This window comes from Podarcis tiliguerta (assembly GCF_965153285.1).
Source record: "Podarcis tiliguerta genome assembly, chromosome: 8".
NCBI classification, from domain to species: Eukaryota; Metazoa; Chordata; class Lepidosauria; order Squamata; family Lacertidae; genus Podarcis; species Podarcis tiliguerta.
The window spans coordinates 85,607,264-85,629,214 of record NC_139541.1 but is presented as its reverse complement, the minus strand read 5'-3'; the positions used below and the strand labels follow the sequence as shown (position 1 = coordinate 85,629,214).

Below are 21,951 nucleotides of genomic sequence, written 5' to 3'. Positions count from 1 at the left end.
CGGTAGTGGAGCAGCTGTGAGTGATGGCCCAGCTGGAGGCAACGAAGAAATCCCCACATCTGGAGCCAGGGCAGGCTCAGGCCCCTGACTTGGCCCAGCTGTGCAGACTGGGACTCGGACCAGCTGTGCAGACTGGGACTTCAGGATCAAGCACCACACTTGGTTCAGACGATGCCTGAGGCAAAGGATCCGGTGCAGACTGAGACTCCTCTGGCTCCGAGTCCGAGCCTGAGTCCCAGGCCATCACAGCTTAGAAACCTCTAAGGGAGGCGATTCCATCACCTCCCGAAGGAGCCCGTTCCACTGTTGAACAGTTCACACAGCCTGAAAGTTCTTCCCTGTATTTCGTTACAATCTCATTGACCCAGGTCCTACCCTGTGAAGCAGCAAGAAGCAAGCTTGCTGTCCTCCATCCATGGGACCAGCCCTTCAGGTATTCGAAGATGGCTATCACCTCACCTCTCAGTCCTCTCTTCCCCAGGCTGAACGTACTCCGCTCCTTCAACCGTTCCTCATCAGGCTTGGTCTCCAGTCCCTCGATCATCTTGGTCTCCCTCCTTTGTACACCTTCCAGCTTGACCATCTCCTCCTTCGACTGGCAAGGCTCCTCTTCACGGAGCAGGGGGTGGGCAGTACTTTCCCCCGAGGCTGACCCCGTTCCTGCAGTTCCACTGGTACAGCTCCAGCAGCCTGTTCAGGAAAACCAGCACAGGCCGCTCGGGGTGGTAGCGGCAGAGCCGGCACATGGGGCAGCGGCTCTGACTCTGGCTCCTCCTGCGTAGCTTCACCTGCACCTGGTTCAGGCGGGTGGCGAGCCGGGAGAGGAGGCGCTGGGTCTGCCCTACCTGCGCCCGCTGAACCACCTGAAGCTCCTGGAAAAAGCAGCTCAGGTTGTCAGCGTAGCAAACCTACTGGGACAAAGGAAAGAAGCAGAAAATGACAGGCAGCAGGGTTTTTTAAAAAATTAGCTTTGCTTGCATTATATTACAGGCACCAGATACGTATTTTTCGCTCTGTAAGACTCACTTTCCCCCTCCTAAAAAGTAAGGGGAAATGTGCGTCTTATGGAGCGAATGCAGGCTGCGCAGCTATCCCAGAAGCCAGAACAGCAAGAGGGATTGCTGCTTTCACTGTGCAGCGATCCCTCTTGCTGTTCTGGCTTCTGAGATTCAGAATATTTTTGTTCTTGTTTTCCTCCTCCAAAAACTAGGTGTGTCTTGTGGTCTGGTGCGTCTTATAGAGCGAAAAATACAGTAATTCCTGTTCTGCATTTGCAAGAACTCACTCTTTTAGCGTTGTGGCACCTACACTTCAGAACTCCCTGCCTTTTGACACCAGGCAGACACCTTTGCTGTATTCTTTTCGGCGTTTGCTAAAATGTTTCATGGAATTGTAGAGTTGGAAGAGACCACGAGGGGCATCCAGTCCAACCCCCTGCAATGCAGGAATCTTTTGCACCGTGTGGGGCTCGAACCCATGGCGCTGAGATTAAGACTCACATGCTCTTCCAATGGAGTTGTGTTTCTCTTTAGACAAGCCTACGCAGATACCTAGAATGCTGCTGTGTGGTTTGGGGGCTGATGGCTGGTTTTCAGGTTCTGAATGTTTTCAATACAGTGGTACATTGGTTCTCGAACTCAATCCGTTCTGGAAGCCTGTTCGACTTCCAAAACATTTGGAGACGAAGGCGCAGCTTCTGATTGGCTGATTGGCCCCGGGGAAAATGCCGACAGCCAAAACGGACGTTTGGCTTCCAAAAAAACATCCACAAACCGGAACACTTACTTCTGGGTTTGCAGTGTTTGGGAGTCAATTTGTTTGGTGGCGCTGTGGGTTAAACCACGGAGCCTTGGGCTTGCCAATCAGAAGGTTGGCGGTTCGAATCCCCGCAATGGGGTGAGCTCCCGTAGCTCGGTCCCTGCTCCTGCCAACCTAGCAGTTCGAAAGCACGTCAAAGTGCAAGTAGATAAATAGGTACCACTCCGGCGGGAAGGTAAACAGCATTTCTGTGCGCTGCTCTGGTTTGCCAGAAGCAGCTTAGTCCTGCTGGCCACATGACCCGGAAGCTGTACGCCGGCTCCCTCGGCCAGTAAAGCGAGATGAGCGCCACAACCCCAGAGTCGGCCACGACTGGACCTAATGGTCAGGGGTCTCTTTACCTTTTTACCTTCCATTCAACTGCTTTGAGTGTTCCTGGTTCCTCTCTCTCTCTCTCTCTCTCTCTCTCTCTCTCTCTCAACAATCAAGAGGTGTATCAAGGAATCGTAGAGTTTGAAAGTACCCCAACCCTTACAATGTAGAAATCATGTCAATTTAATGAAATAAGCTAAGATGAAATTATCCCATTTTTATTTCTTTCAACCCAACACAGAGATGGCTAGGCCAACCAGCTTTGCCTAGTTTGCCCTCAGCATCCCGGTGGCCACTCTCAGGAGGACACAGGGTCCAGAGACAGGTGGACCATCAGTCTTACCCAACATGGGCACCGTCCTTACAAGAGGAGTTTGGGGCACAATCGATTTCTCGCTAACTTTTGACAGCTGGGTCTTTTCGTAATGCCTGCTGGGTAGTTTTGTTTTACCAGCTTTGTTTAAATTTCACCCTTCTCACAACACAGCTGCCTTTTTAAATGCTTTTCATCTGTTTATAAGCCATTGGTTTGGGGGAAATGCTTAAACGAAGAAGCGCATGAGGCACACGTTTCAGCTGAGCACAGATAAGCCCCAGGCGAGCAAGAAGATTTAGCCGGCTCCCACCCCACCCTGCTCTCGCCATACATACTGTCTGCAGGAGATACGCACGGTGATATTTTCTGGGGTGAACAGGGTCCCGTTGCTGGAGTTGCCCTGGAGGAAGACATCAACAGGAAATAAGGCTCCAACCTTCCTGGGAGGCTTTTGGACATATTTAATATTATTATAATTTATTATTTATACCCAGCCACTCTGGGCGGCTTCCAGCAAAACACTGAAATACAATCATTCACCAAATATTATAAGCTTCCTAAACAGGGCTGCCTTCAGATGTCTTCTAAAAGTCTGATACAGTGGTACCCCGCAAGACGAATGCCTCGCAAGACGGAAAACCCGCTAGACGAAAGGGTTTTCCGTTTTTCAATGCGCTTCGCAGGACGAATTTCCCTATGGGCTTGCTTCGCAAGACGAAAATGTCTTGCGATTCTTGCGATTTTTTTCGCTCCCCACCCCCTTTTTCTAAGCCTCTAAACCGCTAATAGCCTTTTAGCAGCTAATCCGTTAATCCCTTAAGCCTTTAATAGCCGCTAATAGCCGCTAAACCGCTAATAGCGCTAATCCGCTAAGCCGCTAATAGGGTTGCTTCGCAAGACAAAAAAACCGCCAGACGAAGAGACTCGCAGAATGAATTAATTTCGTCTTGCGAGGCACCACTGTACTTCTTTATTTCCTTGACATTAGATGGGAGGGCGCCAACACCAAGAAGGCCCTCTGCCTGGTTCCCTGTAACCTCACTTCTTGCAGTGAGGGAACCGCCAGAAGGCCCTTGGAGCCGGACCTCAGGGTCCGGGCAGAATGATGGGGGTGGAGATGCTCCTTCAGGTATACTGGACCAAGGCTGTTTAGGGCTTGAAAGGTCAGCACCAACACTTTGAATTGTGCTTGGAAACGTACTGGGAGCCAATGTAGGTCTTTCAGGACTCGTGTTATATGGTCTTGGCGGCCGCTCCCAGTCACCAGTCTGGCTGCCGCATTCTGGATTAGTTGTAGTTGCCGGGTCACCTTCAAAGGTAGCCCCACGTAGAGCGCATTGCAGTAGTCCAAGCGGGAGATAACCAGAGCATGCACCACTCTGGCGAGGCAGTCTGCAGGCAGATAGGGTCTCATCCTGTGTACCAGATGGAGCTGGTAGACAGCTGCCCTGGACACAGAATGGACCTGCGCCTCCATGGACAGCTGTGAGTCCAAAATGACTCCCAGGCTGCGCACCTGGTCCTTCAGGGGCACAGTTACCCCATTCAGGACCAGGGAGTCCCCCACACCAGCTCGTTCCCTGTCTCCCTCTGGACAGCAATTGGACAGCCATCTGTCACAGACCTTAGGGTAAAGGGCAGGCTGTTGTTGTTGTTGTTAATTTCTATGTACACCTTTCCTTAATATACACATTTTTGTAAATACTGTTTGGCTGGAGGACTGCGTTGCAAAATTCGGGCGGATTTTGAAGGCAGGCTGAGTTTCCGTGGCCGTATTAGTTCAAAAAGTGCAGGTTATGTAGTTTCTCGTTAAAATGAAAAATGAATCTGATTTCCTTCCCCATCCCTCGTCAGATGCAATTTGTTGATATAAGGCAGGCTCCGACTCCTCAGCTCCTCTAGGAAATGAGCAAATAAAGTTGGGAGGCGATCAGCGTCAAACAAAACAAGGAATCCAGGGTTGGCTGCGCCACTACTCCAATGTTTGCTTATCACATCACATCGTATCTACCCTCAGAGGTTTGGGATGCTGGCGGTGGCAGCTCAGGAGAGGGCCTTCTCTGTGGTGGCACCTGAGCTGTGGCATTCTAGCCCCGCAAAGGTGCATCCGGCCCCTTCCTTACAGCCGTAGCTTGGAAGCCGAATGCTTTCGCTCTTGAACAAATCGGCTCCTGAACGATCGAAACCTGGAAGTGAGTGGTCTGGTTTTTGAACGATTTTCGGAAGCTGATCGTCCGGTGCAGCTTCCGATTGGCTGCAGGACACTCCTGCAGCCAATCGGAAGCCGAGCTTTGGTTTTTGAAAGGCATACAGCTTGCAGAGGGTGCTGAAGACACACCTTTCAGCCAGGTTTTTGCACTTGAGAGGTAGATATTTCTATTTCTATTATTTCTATTATTTCTATTATTTCTATTATTTCTATTATTACTATTATTACTATTATTTCTATTATTTCTATTATTTCTATTTCTATTATTTCCATACAGTGGTGCCTCGCAAGACGAAAAGAATCCGTTCCGTGAGTCTCTTCGTCTTGCGTTTTTTTTCGTCTTGCGAAGCAAGCCCATTAGCGGATTAGCGCTATTAGCAGTTTAGCGGCTATTAAAGGCTTAAGGGATTAGCGGATTAGCTGCTAAAAGGCTATTAGCGGCTTAGATCAGCTGATAAGCGGCTTAGCGAACAGCTGTTAAGCGGCTTAGGGGCTTGGGAAAAAGGGGGGGGGAAACCCCAGGAATTGCAAGACATTTTCGTCTTGCGAAGCAAGCCCATAGCAAATTCGTTTTGCGAAGCACCTCCAAAAGGCATTCGTCCTGCGGGGCACCACTGTATTTCTATTTATCCCCAGCCACTCTGGGTGGCTTCCAGCACATATAAAAACATAACAAAACGTCCAACATTAAAAACTTCCCGATATTTTTATGACCCACCTTATTTTTGTGACCGTAAGTTGTTTTAAACAGTTTTTAATATTGTGCTTTAATGTTGTAACCCACCGTGGGACCTTAGGGTAAAGGGCAGGTGGTTGTTGTTGTTGATTTCTATGTACACATTCCCCTAATATACACATTTTTGTAAATACTGTTGGGCTGGAGAACTGCATTGCAAAATTCGGGCAGATTTTGAAGGCAGGCTGCGTTTCCAGAGCCATATTAGCTGCACTGGCTCCCGGTGGAGTACAGGATCGGGTTCAAGGTGCTGGTTTTGACCTTTAAAGCCCTATGCGGCCTAGGACCCTCGTACCTATGGGACCGCCTCTCCTGGTATATCCCACGGAGGACCTTACGGTCTTCAAACAAAAACATCTTGGAGGTCCCGGGCCACAGGGAGGTTAGGCTGGCCTTGACCAGAGCCAGGGCCTTTTCAGTACTGGCCCCGACTTGGTGGAACGCTCTGTCCCAAGAGACTAGGGCCCTGCGGGACTTGACATCTTTCCGCAGGGCCTGCAAGATGGAGCTGTTCCGCCAGGCCTTTGGCCAAGGCACAGCCTGACCCCCTCCTTCTGTAATCCTCATAGAACTCTAGCCCAACGGTTGCCATTAATTTGACTCTGAACTGATTTTAGAATGAAATGATTTCAGAATGTTACTTTTAATGTTGTTAGCCGCTCTGAGCCCAGCTTCGGCTGGTGAGGGCGGGATATAAATAAAATTTAATTATTATTAAAAAGTGCAGGTTAGGTAAGGTAAAGGGACCCCTGACCATTAGGTCCAGTCGTGGCCGACTCTGGGGTTGCGGCGCTCATCTCGCTTTATTGACCGAGGGAGCCGGCATACAGCTTCTGGGTCATGGGCCCAGCATGACTAAGCCACTTCTGGTGAACCAGAGCAGCGCACGGAAACGCTGTTTACCTTCCCGCCGGAGTGGTACCTATTTATCTGCTTGCACTTTGAGGTGCTTTCGAACTGCTAGGTTGGCAGGAGCAGGGACCGAGCAATGGGAGCTCACCCCGTCGCGGGGATTTGAACCGCCGACCTTCTGATCGGCAAGTCCTAGGCTCTGTGGTTTAACCCACAGCGCCACCCACGCCCCTGCAGGTTAGGTAGTTTCTTGTTAAAGTGAAAAATGAATCTGATTTCCTTCCCCATCCCATGTCAGATGCAATTTGTTGATATAAGGCAGGCTCCGACTCCTCAGCTCCTCTAGGAAATGAGCAAATAAAGTTGGGAGGCGATCAGCGTCAGACAAAACAAGGAATCCAGGGTTGGCTGCGCCACTACTCCCATGTTTGCTCATCATATCATATCTATCAGCGCATGCTAATCATGATCTCAGTTCTCTGACTGCCGGTCCTTATATAGCCAAAACAGCTCCACCCGCGCAGAAGAGGGTGGTGTGTTAGCAAAGTTGGAGGAACTCTGGAGTTTTGCAGAAATTCTTAGAAAAACAGACCAGTGAAGATTGAGGAGAGAGATAAGGGCAGCTGTGGTGAGTCATGACTTCCCCACACCAAAGACTCCCGGGAACTGTAGTTTGATAAGGAGGCAGCCCCCCACAGCGCTATAATTCCCAGCACCCTTAAAAAAAACCCCCACAGTTCCCAGGATGATCTAGGAGAAAGTCATGGCAAAGTAGAAAATGAGTGCTTTAAATGGACAGTGATGGCAAACCTTTTGGAGACCGAGTGCCCAAACTGCAACCCAAAATCCACTTATTGATCGCAAAGTGCCAACACGGCAATTTAATATGGGATAATAATGATTGTCTGCATGCACACATACAAATAAATGTAAATAAGTAAATAAACCCAGCCAACTGGGTGGGGTATAAATTTATTTTATTTTATTTTATTTTTATTTTTATTTTATTTAATTTTAATTTTGCTGTTTGATGAGAGTTTGCCTAAGAACCCCATGAATGCTAACCTTGAGTTCCGTGAGGAAGGAAAGGCAGGCCATTGGTGTGCGCAGGGGCAGCCATAATAATAATAATAATAAAATTTATTTATACCCTGCCCTCCCCAGCCAAGACCGGGCTCAGGACAGCTAACACCAGGTATAAAAACAATTTATTGAAATACAACTTAAAAAACAAGATTAAAATACATTAAAATGTAGCCTCATTTCAGTAGAAACTCAAATCAAAAACTTTTTGGGGGATGAAAATGTCAAGTCCCCACCATTATGTTGCTGGACTCCCAACCCCACCAGCATGGCCAATAGGCAGAGATTAGAAGTGTGATACTTCAGTAGCATCTGCAGAGTACCCTCTTGGCTACCCCTATATTAAAGGATAATCTCAGCTGAAAGAAGGTACGTGTCAGACCACATGGGTCACTGTTGCAGGAAACCCCCCCCCCCAATCATTCAGTTTGTACAAACTTCACTCACACTCACACACTACATACGCTACACTTCTGTTATAAGTTCATAGAAATTTGCACTGTTCCACTTTTATTTTACTCCATGAAGGAAGGACTACAAAATGGGGAAGGTTTGATACAGGCCACCATAATCCCTTGAGCAAAGCAGCACATCCACAGGAGCCCTGCCCAGTTGCTATGCCAACCCTGATGGTCCTAGACAGAAGACCATCAACAACACAACAGACTGCATACACAAGTGGATTCAACACGGACTATAACAAAAGAACAGTGATTGGATTCCCCCTCAGGGGGCAGGAAACTGCGACTACCTTCGGTCTTCAGAAAATGACTCATGGGGAGGGGGAGAAGGGGGAACCAGCCAGGTGACAGGACACTCAGGTTACCACCACCACCACCCCTCCCTCAACCCCTCCTTTCTGTGATGTATGCATGATGTTTCTGGGGGTGGTCTTGATCTACAGGGTGGGAATTTCAAAAGTCTTTATAAGGTCTTGCACACCATTTTTCTGGGTCCCTCCTCTCTCCTGCAAGTGAGGGGAACACCCTGTTGCAACAGATCAATAAAGGCCAAGCCTACAGGCTGCTGTTTTGCTCCAATTTACTCTGGTTGGTGTCTTTGTTTTTGTCCAAGGGAGCCCTCAGATTTTTCCGTTAACATCACCAAGGGAATGAAAAGCTCAGGTCCAGAAGGTTTTGCCTTTCCAACCCGTTATTCAGCTCTAAATCAGGATAAACATCATTCCACAGAAAACCCACTTGACTTTGCTCTGATCCACAGGCAGACAGTGGGTCCCCCCCCCCCCCGGAGAAAGTGGTGGTTCCAGCGGATGAGCCCTAAGTCAACCCTAAGTCATAAAGAACCATTGCCCGCTCAACCATTTTACCCAAACTGTTGGATTTGAAAATGGTCTGTAATTCCCAAAATCACCAAGTTGAGAGGAGGCTTCTTCAGAAAAGGTGTAACTACTGCCCCTCTCGGAATGGTTTTCTTGTAATGTCCTCCTTGCAGAGAAGCACTGACCGCGACCAAGATAAAATCAGAATAACTGGTCCTGCAAGAGAATGCTATAATTCTAAATTTTTGGAGCCAGTTGGATACTGATTTTGGAGACTGAACTTGCTTGAGGACTATTAACTCCTGGCTGCCTTTATTTTGTGTGTGCGTCCACCTTCTTCAGAGAGCCAGTGTGGTGTAGTGGTTAAGAGCGGTAGCCTCGTAATCTGGTGAACCGGGTTCGCTTCCCTGCTCCTCCACATGTAGCTGCTGGGTGACCTTGGGCCAGTCACACTTCTCTGAAGTCTCTCAGCCCCACTCACCTCACAGAGTGTTTGTTGTGGGGGAGGAAGGGAAAGGAGATTGTGAGCCGCTTTGAGACTTCTTCGGGTAGTGATAAAGCGGGATATCAAATCCAAAACTCTTCTTCAGACTCTTCTTCTGCTTATTATCTTCACAACAGCTAACAACATAAATAGCTACCTGCCTCTTACCTGCTCTGCCTGCCTGTTTTAAATTGTGGCATTGGGGGTGGCGAGCTGGTTGGCTGGTGCGCAACTCTCCCTGACGCCACTGAGGGCAGTGCGCGCACTAGGGAGCGTGGCCAGCTCACAGTGGCATGGGGGGGAACGGCTGCTGGGGTGATGGTGCACATGCCCACAGAGAGGGCTCTGAGTGCCCACTCTGCCATGGGTTCACCACCACTGGTATATGATATGTATATGATATTCATGTACATAACTCCTCTGGCTTCTCTGCAATTATTTGGAGGGCCATTTTTTTTGGGGGGGGGGTATTCCATTTCTTTCTTTCTTGCATTTACAGTCATACCTCGGGTTACAGACGCTTCAGGTTGCGTTTTTTCGGGTTACGGACACGCCGAAACACGGAAGTTCTGGAATGGGTTACTTCCGGGTTTCGGCAGTGTTGCAGGAATTTATGTATAAGGGGGGGGGGTTGCCCCTCCAGCAGATATCATGCACATGCAGCCCACTACCAAAACCAGCACAACCGCTTTTGTGACTTTTGTGATTTGCCCCCACAAAACACTTCTTCATCACAGTTTCTTCCTATCTATTCAAAAGGCTGCACAATACCAAATGTAAGAATTCACTGATAAATGCATCTATGTACTGGCTCACTGGGGAAACTTCAGAAATTCATCTAGACATGAGAGCTCAGCTACTCAGCAGCCCCTCTGCCTGAGGGATAATCCCTGGCCTCCTGATACCTGAGTGCCAGACAGGTAGCCATTCCAGAAATAACAAAGCCAGATGAAGACAAAAGGGTGGGATTAACTTGGCTGGGAAACAGGGAAATGTAAAGATCTCTTTTGTTCCACTTGATGGGTGTTTGGTGGAGGGCAAGGGGAACCATGGGGCAGGGTCCAGGATGCTCAGATTACTGCCACCAGACCTCCCCTTTCATGATGTAACCGTGATGTAGTTTGGGGGAGTGTAACATGGGGATTAGCAGCTAATAAAAGTTTGGGTTCTCTTTTGTTCTGGGCTTCCATCTTGTTCCACCTGGTGGCAGGTGGGAGTCCTGTCACGACAGTCTTCAATCAAGACCAAGCCTACTGGCTGCTGTTTTGCTCTGGTATTCCTGGCTGGTGTCCTTGTGGTTTTGGTGGTTTTTTTGTCCAAAGGAGCCCTCAGATTTCTCCGTTAACAGCAGTTGCGCATGCGCCGAAGCGCCGAAGCGCAACCCGCACGTGCACAGACGCGGCGCTGCGGGTTGCGAACGTGCCTCCCGTACGGATCACGTTCGCAACCCGAGCGTCCGCTGTATATCCAACATTTTGCTCCAAGGCAGCCTATGTGGTTCTCCCCTTTAATCCCTCCACAACGACCCTGCAAGGTAGATTAGACTGAGAGGCGGTAACAAGCTCAAGGTCACCCAGTGAGTTTCACGGCCAAGTTGTGGGGATCTGAACCTGGTCACCCAGCTCCCAGTTTGACGCTGTAACCGCTACACCACAAATGTCTTCGACCTCTTCCCCACTGTCAGGATAGAGAAATAGAAATATTAAAACCTATTTGGCGGGTATGTAGCTTTTACAGAGTGCCGTGGATAATTTACTGTATTTCCATTCAAAAGTCCTTCTTGGCTATTTTATCTGTCGTACTTAACTGGCTGACTCAAACCAGAAGGGAAACAGCTGTTTGCTTCCTCCTTTCTATTGCAAAGACCTGAGAAGGGATTTTGTCAAGGCTGTATATTGTCTCCCTGTTTATTTAACTTATATGCAGAATTCATCATGCGAAAGGCTGGGCTGGATGAATCCCAAGCTGGAATTCAGATTGCCGGAAGAAATATCAACAATGCAGATGACACAACCTCGATGGCAGAAAGTGAGGAGGAATTAAAGAACCTTTTATTGAGGGTGAAAGAGGAGAGCGCAAAATATGGTCTGAAGCTCAACATCAAAAAAACGAAGATCATGGCCACTGGGCCCATCACCTCCTGGCAAATAGAAGGGGAAGAAATGGAGGCAGTGAGAGATTTTACTTTCTCGGGCTCCATGATCACTGCAGATGGTGACAGCAGTCACGAAATTAAAAGACGCCTGTTTCTTGGGAGAAAAGCAATCTTAAAAAGCAGAGACATCACCTTGCCAACAAAGGTCCGTATAGTTAAAGCCATGGTTTTCCCAGTAGTGATGTATGTAAGTGAGAGCTGGACCATAAAGAAGGCTGATCGCTGAAGAATGGATGCTTTTGAATTCTGGTGCTGGAGGAGACTCTTGAGAGTCCTATGGACTGCAAGAAGATCCAACCTCTCCATTCTGAAGGAAATCAGCCCTGAGTGCTCACTGGAAGGACAGATCCTGAAGCTGAGGCTCCAAGACTTTGGCCCCCTCATGAGAAGAGAAGACTCCCTGAAAAAGACCCTGATGGTGGGATAAATGGAGGGCACAAGGAGAAGGGGACGACAGAGGACGAGGTGGCGGGACAGTGTTCTCGAAGCTACCAGCATGAGTTTGACCAAACTGAGGGAGGCAGTGGAAGACAGGAGGGCCTGGCGTGCTCTGGTCCAGGGGGTCACAAAGAGGCGGACACGACTAAACAGCTAAATAAAAAATTGCATCTTGGTTTGCTACTGTTCCGAGTTTATATAATCACCATAGATTTTAACTCTGTGTCTGCTCTGTACGGTATGATTTGGGTGTTTCAATTAGATTTTAACAGAGCCCTGACTCTTGTGTACACTTTGCTCTAGCGCTTGGTTGCAGGTTAAAACTTGCCTCTCCTCCGATGATCAGTTACACCTGAGGAAATGAGAGGTGGTGGGAAAGGGCAAGATAACAGGAAGGAGAAAGAAGATGAGTGGAGGGGGAAAGCAGATAATAGGAACTATTGTTCAAATGGTGATACAAGCATTGACCTCCGCAAACTCGGGCTGCGGTTATTCTTTCTCCAGCTAAACAGTGAAACTCGAACCCAGCAGTTACCAAACTTAGACCTAAAGAGAGCTTCTCCACCCCCATCGTTCAGCCCGGACACTGAGGTCCAGCTCTGAGGGCCTTCTGGTGGTTCCCTCACTGCAAGAAGTGAGGTTACAGGGAACCAGGCGGAGGGCCTTTTCGGTGGTGGCACCCACCCTGTGGAACACCCTCCCACCAGATGTCAAAGAGAAAAACAACTACCAGATTTTTAGAAGACACCTGAAGGCAGCCCTGTTTAGGGAAGCTTTTAATGTTTAATAGGTTATTGTATTTTAGTGTTTTGTTGGAAGCTGCCCAGAGTGGCTGGAGAAACCCAGCCGGATGGGCGGAGTATAAATAAATTTATTATTATTATTATTATTATTATTATTATTATTATTATTATTATTATTATTATTCACATTAAGGAGGGGGAAGCTAGCCAGTGGATAAGCCAAGATGGCAGTTTTTCCACCAAGACAGCAGCAGATTCAACCCAAAAGGAACATCTTCATGTTAATTTCATGAATTTGGAAAACTGAATTATTTGTTGAACACACAGCAAAACCCATTTATGTGACGTGAGTGTTAGCAACAACAGTTTCCAACACAGAAAGCGATCCTCGCCTGCGATTCCGCTCTCTGCTCCCACAGTCCCCATCTGTAAAATGGGCGCAATGGCAACTCAGCTCCCAGAGTTGCTGCGAGGATGAAAACACAACACAGGGCCTTGCTACTTAAAATGTTATAACTGTAACTGGTATGGGTTGCATCCTGTGGTTCCCTTCCTCTGACAGAGGGGCGTTCCAGGTACGAATGAGCAGATCAGTCAATTTCTGGGCTGTCTGAATTTGGCATGCCTTTATACGTTGTCCCTTTCCACATTCATTTGTGGATTGGATTTTTTTAAAATCCGCACAAAATTGTCTATATAAATTTGCATTTAAATAGGTCTTAACCATATATTTTAATCACAACATGCATATTTAACGGTGCATTTTTTCTCAGTCTACGTTTTATTTTAAAATGCACACCTTTTCAAAAGCACATGTTGCTAACTTTCTTGAGTTGAGAACTGTGTCGCAAAATCTGGAAAAGTGCAACCTGTGTTCCGATTCATGGGTTCTTCCAGGAGGTGAGAGTTAGGACAGCTTGCTTAAAAGCATCATTGCTATTAGGAATTTAAGAAGTTTTATAAGGGGCCTTAACCAATCAGACCACAGATCCAGGTTGGCTATTGCGGCGATGCATGGCTAGGGCAGAGGGAACAAAATCTTGGCTGTCCAATTACAATTCAGCAGTTTTGTCAAGAATGCATCCAAACGTTTTGGACCCCCAACGCCCACCATCCTCCAGCTAGCATGATTGTACTGGCTAGAACCAATGGGGTGGGTGGGATGTGATACATAAGTAGCAGTCAAGTACAACATTCCTTGTTTTCCTAGAGTGGATATGCAAGGGGGTGTTTGGTCCAGCCAGTTGGAATTTCCTGTTTCCTCCTAACTGGGACATAATTCCTTTGCATGTGGCTAGAGGTAGGCAGCATCTTAAAAAGCAGAGACTTCACCGTGCCGACAAAGGTCCGTATAGTTAAAGCTATGGTCTTCCCAGTAGTGATGTATGGAAGTGAGAGCTGGACCATAAAGAAGGCCGAAGAATGGATGCTTTTGAATTCTAGTGCTGGAGGAGACTCTTGAGAGTCCCATGGACTGCTAGAAGACCAAACCTCTCCATTCTGAAGGAAATCAGCCCTGAGTGCTCACTGGAAGGACAGATCCTGAAGCTGAGGCTCCAATACTTTGGCCACCTCAGGAGAAGAGAAGACTCCCTGGAAAAGACCCTGATGTTGGGAAAGATGGAGGGCACAAGGAGAAGGGGATGACAGAGGACGAGATGGTGGGACAGTGTTCTCAAAGCTACCAGCATGAGTCTGACCAAACTGCGGGAGGCAGTGGAAGACAGAAGTGCCTGGCGTGCTCTGGTCCATGGGGTCACGAAGTGTCAGACATGACTAAACGATAAACAACAACAACAACAACAAGAGGTGGGCATGACCTTACCTGCCCAGGTAACACAAGGGCAAGTCACACCACACACACACTCTCTTTGACTTCCTCCATTGCTGGAGCAGCTTTTTAGCTATACAGTCATACTCCATGTTATGTCCACTTCATGTTACGTTCTTTCACGTTACGTCCCGTGGCGACCCAGAAGTACTGGAAAGGGTTACCTCCAGGTTTCGCCCCTCGCACATGCACAGATGCGCAAAATGGTGTCACGCGCATGTGCAGAAGTGGCGAATCACAACCTGCGTGTGTGCAGATGCGCTGCTGCAGGTTGCGTTCTTTTCATGTTGTCAACGGGCCTCCGGAATGGATCCCGTTTGCAACCAGAGGTACCACCGTACTTTGAAACTAAGTTTGCCTTCAGCGATCCAACTGTGAACTGATGATGTAAGTAAACTTCTTTTATTGACTTTGAATAAGATTGTGGTGTGTTCATTCTTTTAGGAGGGATATGAGGGGACTTACCAGGAATCTGATATTGAGAGGCTTAAACAAGCCTGCAACCAGCTATCTGCTGTGCATTTAAAAGGGGAATGTGAAACTCTGCTAAGTAACACAAGTTAGGAAGGATATTAATAAACTATACACCCTCTCCTGCCTCCCTGAACATTCCCACATGCGAATCGCATCCCTAAACATCTGGAGGGCACTGGGGCTGGGAAACCCTGATTTAGAACACCCTACGCCTGCCCCCTCCACCCAAAACATCTGGCAATTTCAGCAAGCCTCATTTGCACACCAAGTCTTCCCATCCGTCTCTTGGTCCCTCTTTACTCACCATGCGCTGGATGATGCTTTGTAGAAGCCCAATGGACTCAGTCTGACACGAGAGCTGCCTGGCAGCAGGGAGACCCAGGAGCAGCATAGCCAGGAGGAAGATGCAGAGGTTGAGCAAGGCTGAAGGGTGTGGGGTTGCTCCGATCTCGGCCATCACGCCACGCTGGGAGAACATGGACAGCCGCATTGTTAGATGCTTCTGGAGTATCCTGAAATAAGCCGAAATTGCAACCAAACACCACCCCTGTCCAACCACAGTCCTTATCACTGTGCTGGTCCCGGGGGCTAACCGGGAGGCGAGGTCCGAGTCCAGTCCAAGGTTGAGGGTGCGGTATGGAGGCTGTCCGTCAAAGCTGAAGTGGGGTCCAAGGCGGGGAGACGGGTGAGGTCAAGAACTCTGGCAGAAGAGCAGGACAGGGTCCAGGCAGGAACAAGCTACCAGCAACATTGCTCCCGCAACCTGGGACTGGGGCTGGCCGGCTTTTATCTGCCCCGAGGCATAGGGCGGCCCTGGTCCACAGGTGACTCGCCTCTCCTGGCTTGGAGGTGAGCCCTCTCCTGCAGGAACTTAGTTCCCTCCACCTTTCTGCCCTGAGCCTCTGCAGCTCAGGAGAGGTTGGAGGGTTACCAGACCCAGAGGCAACCTTGGCTTCCTCTGACGGGGCTGAGAGTGGAGGACCTGAGGGCAATGAGTCCTCCATCACCTCAGGAGCCAGAGCAGACTCAGCTGATGCCTGTACCTGAGGACCCAGCACAGGTGAGGACCCTTCAGGCTCAGGCCCCAGCCCCAGCTCAGCTGGTTCTGGAGGCGGGGAATCCTGTGCAAGCTGGGATTCCTCAGGTTCAGCGTCTGAGTCTGAATCCCAGGCCATCACAATCACCAAACAACTGGTCTGGAGCTCCAGGGCAGGGAATTTAAAGTCTCTATATAAGGGCAAGAGTTTGGATTTGGATTTGATATCCCGCCTTTCACTCCCTTTAAGGAGTCTCAAAGCGGCTAACCATCTCCTTTCCCTTCCTCTCCCACAACAAACACTCTGTGAAGTGAGTGGGGCTGAGAGACTTCAGAGAAGTGTGACTGGCCCAAGGTCACCCAGCAGCTGCATGTGGAGGAGCGGGGAAGCGAACCCGGTTCACCAGATTACGAGTCCACTGCTCTTAACCACTACACCACACTGGTGTAGGGGAAAAAAGGGGTAGACACCTTTTGGTATTGATAAGCTGCCCAGCTGGTTGGGCTGCCACTCCCCGCAGGTCCCTCTGGTCAGCAAAAGAAGGAGTCTCCAGCCAAGTTAAAGAAGCAAACAGTGGCTATGCAAACCAGCCTGACTGGCCTAGCAAAGAGCAAATCTGTTAATATGACAAAGGGGGCTTATGGGCCACCCAAAAGGAATCCTTTGGCCTGGGGAGACAGATGTTTTCAAGGTGGTGGGGTATGTGTTTGAGGTGACAGGAAAAGAGTTTTTGAGCTGGGAAGGGTGCTGGGAAGAAGAAGGAAGAAGAAAAATTGGGATCCATCTTGGGCAGGCTGGCTGAAGGCTGGCTGCACTGCTGTGGGGGACAAGCGCCTCTTGCAATGACCACACTGTGAGATCTGGATTCCTTTCATGCATACTTAAAGGGTAAAGGTAAAGGGACCCCTGACCATTAGGGTCTAGTCGTGGCCGACTCTGGGGTTGCAGCGCTCATCTTGCTTTACTGACCGAGGGAGCCGGCGTTTGTCCGCAGACAGCTTCCGAGTCATGTGGCCAGCATGACTAAGCCGCTTCTGGTGAACCAGAGCAGCACACGGAAACGCCGTTTACCTTCCCGCCGGAGCGGTACCTGTTGATCTACTTGCACTTTGACATGCTTTTGAACTGCTAGGTTGGCAGGAGCAGGAACTGAGCAAGGGGAGCTCACCCGTTGCAGGGATTCAAACCGCTGACCTTCTGATCGGCAAGTCCTAGGCTCTGTGGTTTAACCCACAGCGCCACCCACGTCTCAACTTAAAGTGTAAATAGGTGAATAAACCATATTTCTTAAAGCTATGACAGTCTATGATGTGTCTCAATTCTCTGAAGGAACACTGAGCTTCGGTGAGTGCCTGGAATCCCCTGGAATCTGCAGAGAGTTACGACTTTTGTAACAGTAAGATCCCCAAAAGGAACAACGAATTGCACATTTATTCAAAACCCAGTTTAAACTATTTGGTTTCCTTAAATCAACAAAGCTGACGAACTTGGCCAGTGAGGAAGATGGCTGAGATTTGACAGTTGAAAGGGAAATTATTTCTGAAGGAGGTTTGTCCTCAGTACGTGTTGTTGAAAATCTCTCTGTTCTCATCTAGGCTGTCAGTAAGGTTCCCCTCGAGTTATATACTGCTCTTGTTCAGCTTGTTATCAGTAAAGTGCTATCAATTTCTTTTCTCTCTCTGGACTCGATTTGTTCCAGTCTCTCTGCTAGCAGCTGGAGCGCAGAACATCTGGAGCGAGCCAGCTTGGCAGAGGCTGATGTAGGACGCAATCCTCATGAGGCTTGCTCTTCAAGCCGCTTCTTCACAACTTTTCTTCAGAATCATTTCCCAGCTTCATGATTCACTTAGACAGCATCTACTCAAACATCTGGCAACAGACTTCAAGCACATCTAAAGTGGTTGCTTGACAGACCTCCTGATTCATGGCTTCCAATCTCTGCTTTGAACAGAAGCAGAGGCTGGGCTGCATGTCTAGAGTGTTTTTCGCACATTGAAAGCACCTTTCGACCCATTGTAGGGTTGGAAAGCTGAAGAATGTCTAACTGAGCCACATGTTGGCATTTTAGCCTAGGGCAGGAGACTGCATGGACTTCAGAGACCCATCAGGGCTTCCCATCTAGCTGCCAATACTTCCCCAAATCCCAATGAACTGCTGCTGCCGCTGTTACACTTTCTGACTTATTTGCTCAACAGATTGCTTGTGAATTGCCCATCTGACGGGACATCGCAGGAAGGAGATCCACTCCTCTTGGCTTGGGATCTCTCTGTTTTTGATTTCTAAGGAACAGGTGTGCCTGCGTAGGAGTGGCTCTGGAGAGTGCCAGCCGTGCCGTGCTCTTAGACCTACATTGGCTCCCAGTACGATTCCGAGCACAATTCAAAGTGTTGGTGCTGACCTTGAAAACCCTCAATGGCCTCGGCCCGGGATACCTGAAGGAGCGTCTCCACCCCCATCGTTCTGCCCGGACGCTGAGGTCCAGCGCCGAGGGCCTTCTGGCAGTTCCCTCACTGCAAGAAGTGAAGTTACCAGGCCTTCTCGGTGGTGGCGCCCTCCCTGTGGAACGCGCTCCCTTCAGATGTCAAAGAGAACAACTACTACCAGACTTTTAGGAGACATCTAAAGGCAGCCCTGTTTAGGGACGTTTTTAATGTGTGACATTTTAATGTATTTTTAATCTTTGTTGGAAGCCGCCCAGAGTGGCTGGGGAAACCCAGCCAGATGGGCGGAGTACAAATAAATTATTATTATTATTATTATTATTATTATTAGACCCAGTGCCCCTGCCGCTCGCACCTTGATGTAAGCCGACAGATCACGGGTGATCTGCGGGTCTGTGAGACTGTCCTCCCCCACCCTGGGAAGTCTGCCAGGGCTTGTAACCCCATGGACCAGAGCCAGGGCTAATAACCCCCATAAAGGTAAAGGGACCCCTGACCATTAGGTCCAGTTGTGGCCGACTCTGGGGTTGCGGCGCTCATCTCGCTTTACTGGCCGAGGGAGCCGGCGTACAGCTTCCAGGTCATGCAGCCGGCATGACTAAGCCACTTCTGGCGAAACCAAAACAGCGCATGGAAATGCCGTTTACCTTCCCGCCAGAGCGGTACCTGTTTATCTACTTGCACTTTGACGTGCTTTTGAACTGCTAGATTGGCAGGAGCAGGGACCGAGCAACGGGAGCTCACCCCGTCGCAGGGATTCGAACCGCCGACCTTCTGATCGGCAAGACCTAGGCTCTGTGGTTTAACCCACAGCGCCACCCGCGTCCCTGCTCCCAATCACATTAGTATCATCTAAAGAGCAGGTAGGGCCTGAACCAATGGATTCAAATGACAAAGGAGAGTCCGACAAAACATCAGAAAGAACTTTCTGACAGCAAGAACTGTTCGACAGTGGAGCGGTCTCTTTGGGAAGATGGTGGGCTCTCTTTCCTTGGAGGTTTTTAAGCAGAGGTCGGATGGCCCTCTGTCATGGATGCTTTAACTGAAATTATTATTTTGCATGGGGTTGGGCTAGATGACCCTCAGGAACCCTTCCAGCTCTCCGATTCTATGAAGCTAGGAGTCCTCTCGCATTCGTGGGAACCGTTGTGCTGGTTCCCATGAGTGGGACTCATCCAAAACCCACCCAGAGGTTTTCATATTAATGGCAAGCTTTTAAGTGTTTGCTTTTGCATCTAAAGCCTTCCCTAAACTAAGGAGCTCACTCACAAGCACGGCACTCCCTTTCCCTGGGGGGTTTTCCTCCGTAAGCCTCCCTTCCTAAGCCAAACCCTCACAACAGCGGAGTGAGTGTGCATCTCGTGGATATCTGACGGTTCGCCAGTGGGCAGCGGCGACCGGCTGATCTTTCTGAACTCACAGAAGATGCTTGCTCAACAGCGTTCCCCAGCCTGAACGATGCCCGTTGGACAAGACACACGCAGCTCCGGGAAGCATGGGAGAGAGGCAGGATTTGCAGCTGCCTGCAAGGGGACTCCCGTGGGCTCCAAGTGGGTGCTGTTTGCTATGGCCATGGATTTGCACATGTTCTGCTTTCGGTGCTGAAATGAGAAGGCATCTCGTGCCGGAAGCCTACAGCTCTATCCCATCCAATCGACGGCTCAAATCCTGCAGGGTTTTGTGCTTCTGGAATAGCTCAGGCTCCCATTGCCGCTGCCTGCAAGGTAGACCTCTTGGTTCTGGCGAGAAGCTTCTGTTCCACTTACCTGTTTCCACCTCGAATGTTCTTAGTTTGCAGGGCACATCCAGAGCTGTAGTTCTTGGGGTTGTGGAGGAGCTGGGTGGGTGAAAGAGCCCTGCAAACAAGACAAGCCAGGCACTTCTCTCCCCCATCCTGACTCACCAGGCCAAAGATGTTCGTCCACTGCTCTTTTCGTCTGCCCTCTGGCTCCTCGCTGCGTCGTAGACCCTTCTGGCTGGACCGAGGCAGCACCAGCGATTCCGGACACTCGCAGGATGCAATCTTCGCCACACCTCTCTCGCTTCAGGATGGCTGTTTGGCGTTGAAACAAGGAGACGACTGCAAAGCATTCGCTGGCTGGCCAGCCTAAGGACAGCTGCCAGTACAATCACAACCCTTCCCTTCCAGCCAACAAAGTCGTTTAAAAAAAAAAAGTTTTTTTTTAAACAACAATCCAGAGAAGTCCCAGAGAGGACCGAGTCACTGCAAAGATGAAAGAGGGAAGATGGTCCAGCACTGCAGCAGGCATTGGGGGGGCTCTGTGTAAAGATAATAGAATACTAGGATTCAAGAGTTGGAATGGGTCCCCCCAAGGTCATCTAGGCCAACCCGCTGCAGTGCAGGAATCTTATGTTGTGTTATGATGTGTTTGTATGTCATGCACATGGTATAAGGGGCGTGTCTGAACCCACATGCATGTCCAGCACTCATGCTTCTTCCTACACAAGCTACTAAGGGGTTTGGCTAGAGTTATAATGTGCGTTTGTTATGAATATGCGTTTGCAGGCCCACAACAGGAATAAAGCAAGGTTGGCCTGTTACATGGAATGAAAGGGATGGGTGATCTGGATGCTGTTCAGACAGCAAGGTTACAATATAAGCAAGCAGCAAATCATACAGCGCAAGCATGCCTTGATCTCAAGAGTAACATCACCACCATCATCATCATTTATTATTTATACCCCACCCATCTGACTGGGTTTCCCCATCCACTCTGGGCGGCTCCCAAACAGAATATTAAAAACACAGTAAAATTTCAAACATTAAAAACTTCCCTAAACAGGGCTGCCTTCAGATGTCTTCTAAAAGTCAGATAGTTGCTTATTTCCTTGGCATCTGATGGGAGGGTGTTCCACAGGGTGGGTGCCACTACCAAGAAGGCCCTCTGGCTGGTTCCCTGTAACTTGGCTTCTCGCAGGGAGGGAACCGCCAGAAGGCCCTCGGAGCTGGACCTCAGTGTCCAGGCAGAACGATGGGGTTGGAGACGCTCCTTCAGGTATACTGAGCTTTCGAGGCCATGTAGGGCTTTCAAGGTCAGCACCAACACTTTGAATTGTGCTCGGAAATGTCCTGGGAGCCAGTGTAGGTCTTTCAGGACCAGTGTTATGGGGTCTCAGTGGCGACTCTGGACACAGAATGGACCTGCGCCTCCATGGACAGCTGTGAGTCCAGAATGACTCCCAGGCTGCGCACCTGGTCCTTCAGGGGCACAGTTGACCCATTCAGGACCAGGGAGTTGTCCACACCCACCCGCCTCCTGTCCCCCCAAAACAATACTTCTGTCTTGTCAGGATTCAACCTCAATCCATCCTCCATCCATCCTCCAACTGCCTCCAGACACTCACACAGGACCTTCACCGCCTTCACTGGTTCCGATTTGAAAGAGAGGTAGAGCTGGGTATCATCCGCATACTGATGAACACCCAGCCCAAACCCAAAGATAGCAAGGCCATTAAAGGATTGTGTAATAGATGGTGGATGTTTATCTTCCCAGGCTCCAAGTATGAGTCTGTTTGCACTTGCAGAGGCTCATAAAGCCCTGTTTTGTTGTTCAGTGTTATTGTTTGGATGCATTTACATAAAAAGTCAATGCCGATAAAACAGGGCTCAACAACCCCACTTGTGTGATTTCTGTGCCTGACCTCAGGCAAAGACGTTAATTGCGAGAAGCTCCCATACTCATTTTGGATAAAACGCTCAGCTGACCCAACTGTACAAATAA

At 49.2% G+C, this 21,951-nt stretch overlaps 1 protein-coding gene across 1 annotated transcript; it reads right to left on the bottom strand.

Moving 5' to 3' along the window:
* Positions 1–428: 428 nt before the first annotated feature.
* LOC310684765 (uncharacterized protein) lies at positions 429–20,288 on the bottom strand. Its single transcript, XM_083456336.1, has 4 exons — positions 20,112–20,288; positions 15,035–15,196; positions 2,802–2,846; positions 429–908 (listed from the first exon to the last, which is right to left on the bottom strand). The coding sequence occupies exons 2-4, from the start codon at positions 15,185–15,187 to the stop codon at positions 612–614; spliced, it is 495 nt and encodes a 164-aa protein (XP_083312462.1). The 5' UTR covers positions 15,188–15,196; positions 20,112–20,288; the 3' UTR covers positions 429–611.
* Positions 20,289–21,951: the final 1,663 nt, after the last annotated feature.